At 40.6% G+C, this 8404-nt stretch overlaps 1 protein-coding gene across 1 annotated transcript; it reads left to right on the forward strand.

Annotated features, from left to right (window-relative positions):
- Nucleotides 1-232: 232 nt before the first annotated feature.
- On the forward strand, nucleotides 233-4542 carry LOC112282291 (uncharacterized). The gene is made up of 4 exons (XM_024519722.3): nucleotides 233-1990; nucleotides 2459-2792; nucleotides 2928-3065; nucleotides 3249-4542. The coding sequence occupies exons 1-4, from the start codon at nucleotides 1354-1356 to the stop codon at nucleotides 3907-3909; spliced, it is 1770 nt and encodes a 589-aa protein (XP_024375490.1). The 5' UTR covers nucleotides 233-1353; the 3' UTR covers nucleotides 3910-4542.
- The last annotated feature ends 3862 nt before the right edge of the window (nucleotides 4543-8404 follow it).

The raw sequence follows: 8404 nt of genomic DNA on the forward strand, positions 1-8404 counted from the left end.
TTAAATTGGATTCATCACTTTTCATAACAAGGAATGCATGTATTACATTGGAGTCATCACTGTTTGTTTACAATGAACAATTCATTTATTTAATATTTAATTTTTATAGCAAGACTTTATTTTATGTCATTATTATTTTTCATGAAATATATATTTTTTGATATATATTGAAGAACCTTTCTATCTTGCAGGAAAAAAAAAAAAAAAAAAAAAAAAGGTATTCAAATAAATAAAATCACTTATATAATGACATGATATTTGTACTTTTTATTACACATAAACTCAAAATATCGTAAAAAAAGTTCATCCTTAAAACAGTTTGAACTAGTTTTTTCAAAGATTAAAACACAAACATATACTCATCAAACTGCATCACTCCACCTGGAATCTAACTGCAATGTAGCTATTTGTGTCCAAATATGGTGTGTATCATGAGCAGCCAAAACTCAAGGTTGCAATTTGGACATGATATGGCACACTTAAGTTGGCATTAGAATCCTATATGACATATGAATCTAATGTGCCATGTCTTAAATGTGACCTTTAAATGCAAATATGACATTGACCAATGTATGCCACCTATAATTGAACACAGCTTAACATATGTTTAACCCATTAATTTTACACAACCTCACATACTGACTGAAAAATATTAGCTCTTCAAGATTCAATCATTGTGCATCTTAGAAGAGTCATTTTAAACGAAAGTGAAATCCTTCAAAAAAAATGTAAAACCATATCCAAACATCCGCATTTAATAACTTGCGTGATCCGAACTGAACGGGGGGACCATTTCCGATATTACGGAAGAGTTAATGGACAAACACCAAAATGGGGTCAGTTCAGACATTGTGCAAGTGGAAGCTGAGTCCACGTGTCAACTTCCACGTCAGCAAGGTCACGTGACATGTCACCGGAATCCCGTTTTCCCGGGAAATCTATGACGCCTGTTGTGCCCCCACAAGCGACACTCTCATGAAGTCGAGTGATGAAAGGTAGCACTAGAATTTGTTGCCTCACTTGGGCACGCTAGAGGCTAGAATTGGGGCCTGGCGGTAGATTGATGGACATGCTGCAATGGCTCTCGCACCGCAACGGTGGTATCAACGCAGAGCGTCACGCTCAATCCCCTTGCGCAAATCGAGTCATTATGTGAGAGGCTGAATTCCCCATTGCTACTACTCCGGTGAAGACATCGTGGAGGGATTATTTTTAAGAACCTCAACACGGCTTGCTGAATTGCGGGTATATAGAGTGCTAATATTGGAAACCGTCGGCAGCTATTGATTTGATTACGAGGGTCCGACATGCGTTGATTGAAAGGAGTGGACGGAGTGAGGAGACTGTGCGACGATGGAGGGTATTGGGAATCTGGTGCGGCAAGGCAGCATGTCGCGCTTGCGAGGGAGCCAGTGGACGTCGGAGCATTGCGTGTTGAAGGTGGAGGAAATGCTGAGCAAGGCAATTGTGCACCAGGAGGATCTGTTGAGAATGCTCACTTCGAACCTCCCCGACTGCTTGGCGGGGTCGCAAGATGGTTCGCCCCACATGGCTCCGGTGGCCATCACCGATGTCATATACCCCTCCGTCCTGGTTTCTCTCAAATCCAAGGTGGAGAATTCTATGGACTGGTGCCAACTCGCGCTCTGTCGTCTCCGGGAGATCGTTCTCCACACTTCATCCCTTGCTCGCTCTCCCACCGCGCAGCATTCTACTGGAAGCTCAGTAGGTTCTGGACACCTGCCCCTCTTCCCCAAAGGCAGCGATGCAGAATCAGCAGCGGTTCAGCTTCGAGGGAACCATGCTCACTCCTTATCCCGATTGTGTGTCCCTACACCCTTGAGCCCCCTCAAAGCTCTGCGCAAGGAGCCTCTCGTTCCTCACTCCTTCGCCGTACAAGACCGAAACTGCAGCGCATGGAAGGCCGGTAATCGCCTCTCCCACGACTATTTCGCTCCCCAGCTCAACAAGCCTCCCTCCGTTCCACCAGGTACTGATTGATCTTCTGTTGTGTTCTTACTGTCCGCATCACCTTCCCACTCGTAATTGATAGAAAATTGGTTGCAACACGGAACACATGAGCAAGCTGGCACACAGATGATTAATTAAGTGCTGGTTAGTGAGGAAGCTTGGTGTTAGGAAAGTAGTCTGTGCAAATTAAGGCAAGTCTGGCTCCTTGTCAATTGTGGGTAGGTCATGTAGAACGCGTGCGCAATTCGTGCCAAACTGCCAGACTCCATGACTTTTGCGGGGTTGTGCTCAAGGGCCGTCGTCAACCACCACTTGCATTCATCTAAGTTCTTGAGTTTCGAGAAGGTTTGTCGACGAAGTCTACAACAAGCCCAGTGTTCCATGGTGCTGAATGTTTTAGACGAGGCCGGTCGGTTGTAGTGCGATTGAAAGGTCGACCAGTTTGCGGTGCTCATGGAGCAAGCGCGATTGTGTTGGTGTGATGCAGGGGAAGATTCTTCGTCGCCAAAAGGGCAACATCAACAGAGGCGGAATTCTGCACGGTTGCCGGCGAGTATGCACATGGCTGTGTCGGACTGGCCGACGACGTTGTCAGACACGGGCAGTCCAATTCATTCTGCAAGTGTGCCCCGTTCTTTGCCCTCTAACCCTCAACAGTGTTCGCCGTCTTACCATATGAGTAATGTAGCACTCGAGCCGTCGCTCGATGGCGCCGAAGTCATGGATTACAAGAATCAATCTATCGCAGAGGATCAGAGCTATTTCAACAAGTTACCTCGGGAGAACCGAACAAGAAACTCATTTAGAAAATCTGAAGTCAGGTGACAAACCGACAACATTCCTTTTTCTTTTTTTTCTTTTTTTCTTTTTTTCTTTCTTTACGCAACGTGATTACAAATCAAATGGGAAAGAACGTTTTGAATGACCTACTGATGGTTTGATGGAACTGTCCTCAGAAAGTTCAGCGGGAATGAAGCAAAGGTAGAAGTTGTGCTTCAAAGATTGAACGGCAACAAGAAGGGAATCCCCGATGATGGCCACAGAGGGTGGAAGAAATATGGCAACAAATCCATTCAAAACTCCAACCATTGCAGGTTGTTGTTAGATCTTGTGCAAGAGATTACGGACTGTGCATGGAAGGCATTGTGCTGCTAGTCGTCTTGCATATCGAATCGTTCGTTTCTTCTTTAGATTATAAGATTTTCTGGAGGGTTTGCACAGTTTCTTACAATAAGTCGTCGGGGTTTCTAATCGTGACCTTCGGGAATGGGAAACAGAGGATACTATAAATGCAGTGTGAAGGAGTGTCGTGCGAAGAAGATGGTGCAACCCACCGACAAGGATCCCATGGTATTTGAAATCACTTATGTGGGCAAGCACACCTGCTCCAGCACTGGATACAAACGAAACCGGTCCACGCGGGGTTCGGCAGGCAGTCCTGCGCAACTCGAATCAATTCAAGATCACCTTCAGGGGCACGACAAGCCTGGAGTGACCATGGATGATAAGCTAACTACATTTCAGGATAGCCATATCAGTAGCACGGATTGCAAGAAACGCAGTAATGTTGAAATGGATCAGGTGGAAAACAGCAGGATATGGACAGGATCGAACTCTGTGGATGGAGGGTTGACAGAGCCTTTACACGGCTCACCTTCGGGTAAGAGGGTAAGACGGAGCAAAGATGACAAGGATTGTCCCGACAATTACAGCTACATGAATAACATGGCCATTTCGACCATCACGACGGCGTCCGAGGATCGTGAACAAGCAGTAGAAGATGAGGATGGCTCCTTGGACACATACCTCCACCAAAGCTCTCGTCACCACCAAGCAGTGTATTGGTTTCAGGAATCCCTCTCGTGGGCTGATTTCGACATCGAAGGGAATTTATCCACAGGCCAAAAATCGGTCAATATAGACAATCATTCTTCATGAGTGGGCGAGGAGGCAGAACTGATGTGAACATACCACATCTTCAGAGCTTGCTGAAGTCTTCCGAATACCTCATCTTCGCCGGAGAATCACAGATGTTGCAGAGATTTTGGCATTGCTCCTGGGAGCGTTCGTTGAGAATGCAGGAAGTAAATGAATTCACCCGGAGAGTGTTAGGAGTTCCAAGAATTTAACCTAAGCACCAACGGCAGCTTGTACTTCTCTCCAGGCTAACATCATTTTGTCACCCGCGTACTACTAAAACAGCAGCAAGTGCATGTTAACCACGTTTTAGATCATCCAAGGGATGTTGCACAGGTGCATCGCTGGCTTAGCTCGAATAATTTGAGCCAACAAGATTTAGATGGTCCGAAAGACCTCACACGTATTTAATTTCCTGAACATGGGTTTGAGCATGCGAATTGTGTTCCATGCTCCCAGTTCAGGCTGTGAGGACCTTCGCAATATGATGGTTCAGTAATGATCTGTAAAATAGCTGTAGAAGAGTTTTTTGTTTACTTGTTGGTTCTTTAGAATGATGGTCTGGCTATGGTGTGGGAGTAGATGGAAACCTGTCTGAACTGTATAGAAACTACACTACAATGTTAAAAGTGTGACTGTCCTCTTCCGATGCAAGCTTCTGCGCCAATTAACACATTTGGTCAACTTGCCAGTTTTGTCACTCAATGAGGATCTGTCGTTTTCTAAATACGTATCATAAGTTTCTAGCTAGAGAATGAGTAGTCGATTTGCTTTAAATGCGGCTACAGCCATGAAGTATCGTATGCAAGGAGGCATCTACGGTCATGTCAAACAGGTTGTGACATTACTTGTCAAGGATTTCGAGCATTCTGTGTATCAAACTCAAATGGAGCACCGTAAAAACCAACTTTCTATGGTTCTGCAGTAAAACAACAGAAAAGAGATGCAAACCAATATGCAAAGGCGCCAAGTGACGAGAAGAAAGTAATCATCTGATTCATATGCAGTCTTCGTCAAGAGTTGCAGCATTATTGTAAGCAAAAGCAGGTTGAAGATATTCAAACAACTGAAGTTTTCTCTGTTTGGACACCTTGTACTTGCGGTTGCAAATCAGAACTATTCTTAAATAACCCATGCGAATTTGGAATTGCAAAGGAATGTTTAACTTCATGTTATGGAAGAAAAAACTGTAGACAATAGCCGAAGTAGAATTTCGTGTTCCTGATTGATTGTTAAAAACAGTGTGGGATCTTTACTGGTACTTCTTGGGTTTCTCGTACACTGTATGGGTACTATCTGTGTGTGTGTGTGTGTGTGTGTGTGTATATATATGTATATATATGTAAATATATGGATATATACATCAACTACCTGTCGACAAGGAGATGCTGCTTTTTGCATGTGTTGCCAATCAATCATGCAATACTCGGTGATTCCTCAAAACCTACCATCCAGACCTATTACAATACCTTTTAAGATTCAAAACCTTTTTATATTTAACTATTTAGCAGACTACGGTAGAGGATGTGGTAGACGATGTCACAGCTTAAGTTGAGCCCATCGCTAATATTTATTTTATTTTAATTTTTAATTTTTTTTATTCCTCCCATGCTTTGAAGTGTCAGTAGAAAGTATGACCTTAAAGTACCATTGAATAGTTGGTAGCGCTGCATTTCAAACTAACACTCGAACCAAAATGAAAGTTGAATACGAATTGCTTGAGTATCTAAGAAATGATCCAATTAGCACACATGAATAAAGAAAATTAGATGTTTTTTTCTTTTTGGTCTATGGACATAATTAGATGTTTTTCTTCTTTTTGGTCTATGCACGACACCTTTTTTTTCCAACTTAAAATACAAAAAATGGTAAATAAATATACGTTTTTTTTTACCATATATGGTTTTATTGTAAAAAAACCATTTATGGTAAAAACATTTATTGTAAAAAAACCCCATTTCAGTATTGTAGCATATCCACTTTCTGAATGTTCATAGTAAATATGCCTGTTACCAACATCAAACCGACCAACATTTAAGGATATACTTTTCTTTTGGAATTCTAATATATTGTATGTCTACAATATCGTTTCTTCTTCTAAAATTATTTTTTATGAAATATCTTAATAATCCATTTTTTTACATTTTTAATTTTATATATATATATATATATATATATATATATATCTTTTTATCTTATAATCCATCTCTTGATTCCTATTTAATAATTGCTTATCTTTATTTATCCAACTGTAACAGATACAATCTCTTGGTTTAAGTCTTTGAAACTTCTTTAGAAGGAAACTTCTTTAGAAGGAAACTTCTTTAGAAGGAAACTTCTTTAGAAGGAAACTTCTTAACCTTTTTAACCACATAAACTTCTTGAATACAAAATTAGATCCTCCAAACATCAATAATAAGCTTAAATTATAAAAAATATCAACTATGACCTTAATAAATGCATCCTTAATAATAATAATTATTATTATCATAAACACTTCTAAAAAATACAATTAGTGTTTACTTAAATTTCTATGAATTTGTTGCATTGAGGCATATAAAATAATCTAAAATAATTATTTATTTATTCTAATACATAATTTAGTGATAAAAAATATTCTTAAAAATTACTTGACTAGTTCATCAGTCTGCCTCGATTAAACTACCAGGTGTTTCGCTGGGAGGTTCATTTTTAGGATGAGTAGTTTCTATCGTATAATATCTGTTTAATGTGTATTTGACGTAGATAATTTAGTGAGGCAGACTGACGAACCAAATTTTAAAATTCAGAATTTTGAGCAACCCATCCTCAAGCTTCACTGCAAAAAAATTCTCATAAACATTTGTAGACAACAGTGAAGAACGGCCATAGGCTGAACAGATATCTATCCAATATTTATGGTATGTGGAGACCATATGTGATGGTGGCATCGTTTAGCAAGCTGCAACTCAACTTTACCACAATACGTTGCCCGTTCGTACCGACTCATTTTAGCAGTGATCGCAATCCAATGAATCTCAGTCTCGACCCCAATTTGCATGTATAAGAAGAGAGTCAGCAATCCAGTTCGCCACAGGCTACGGAGAGAGCTGAACATGTCACGGATGAAGAGATTTTACTTTGCCCAAGTAAGGCTGAATCAACATGAGCTCCTATAAACAGCAGGTTTATAGTGGAAATTCAAGAAACAAAGATAGTAGAATTTTTAGCCATCAGAAGCATCTATCATCATCCTTCAGTCTGTGCCACCGTTCGCCCTTCTAATGTCTTAGTATTCTTTCAGGCATGCATCGCCCACACAAACTAGTAGAACCTCAATATTACGATAAGGAAGTAGTACGAAGTAATCACCTTACACGCAAAGAAAAGCACGGCAAAGGGAACATTTGTGATGTTGAGATCTTTTGAATGACGTAAATATTCCATCACTTCATCAGGCTAACTACACAAATTATCCATAACATGGAACTCTGATTTGTAATGTCAAAAGCCTATCGAACGGTGCACCATGGACAACAATTTCTCAAAGACATGCATGAAAGGGCAAGGATTGGGTCGACGTGGTAAACACAATTTACTTCGTCAACAGATAGACTCGCAAAAACTTGTCTCAAGACAAGAGATTCCATAGAGCTTCTGAACCTTACATAACCTCGTCAATGTCAGGTGCAGACCTAAAAAGTCTTAATTTCAGCATTCAGTGTTGTTAGTCGTGGCCTCATTCCTCTCAAAAGCTCCCCATCAATGGTGAAACACAGAAGCTCGTTCCTTTTTCTAAAAGAAAACTACATCTGACTATTGCAGAAAGCGCATGAATAAGAGGATAACCTCATACACATACTCTGCAACATCATACTCAACGAGCAAACCTAGAAGTGATAAATGTCATCCATATACTCTTGTAAAAGCCTGACTTGATAGAGTTCATTATGACGCATCGTTTCTATTCCATAGAGTCAGATCAGGGCATCTAGCCCAACCGATTTACGAACTTCAGTTACAAAATCCAAGGATGGGCAGCATTATTACATGCACAAGGATGGACCATTGCATAATGATAACACGCAATCTCTAATTGCCAGATACTGAGTTCAGAACTTCTTGATGCTTTCATTTTATAACTGCGTATTGCATATTGAGTGAATTGATTACTTGTTTTTTCTTGAATCTCTTATCCAAAACACTCAACTTTGATCTAGAAGTATACAGGTGGTGACTCATTGCCCCCGCTTGTATGAAAGTAGACCGTGGACATCGTGCACCCTGTTAATCATAGATCAATAGGAAAAGATTCCTTTACGGCAGCATGAACGATGAAACAATGCAAGAAATGACCCGAAGTTCTGGAACGATATACGCATCAGCATTCCAGCGAGGTCTGGAGATCAATCGAATGCTGGTAAGCTTTACTTTCTTAACCTTCTTTAATTTTTTTTGACTTGACAGCCTTCTTCTCTGACCAGAGGGAGTACCATAGCATCAACCACACATAGTTCTCAGTAAACGACAGTTGATA

Source organism: Physcomitrium patens, chromosome 5 (genome assembly GCF_059467195.1).
Source record: "Physcomitrium patens ecotype Gransden chromosome 5, ASM5946719v1, whole genome shotgun sequence".
In the NCBI taxonomy this organism is placed as follows: Eukaryota; Viridiplantae; Streptophyta; class Bryopsida; order Funariales; family Funariaceae; genus Physcomitrium; species Physcomitrium patens.

Excerpts from the sequence above, each read along its gene's own strand:
- LOC112282291 (XM_024519722.3), top strand. The coding sequence starts at position 1,354 with ATGGAGGGTATTGGGAATCTGGTGCGGCAAGGCAGCATGTCGCGCTTG. Across the intron at positions 1,991-2,458 it reads GCCTCCCTCCGTTCCACCAG|GGGAAGATTCTTCGTCGCCA; the intron begins GTACTGATTGAT and ends GGTGTGATGCAG. Across the intron at positions 3,066-3,248 it reads CAAAACTCCAACCATTGCAG|AGGATACTATAAATGCAGTG; the intron begins GTTGTTGTTAGA and ends AATGGGAAACAG.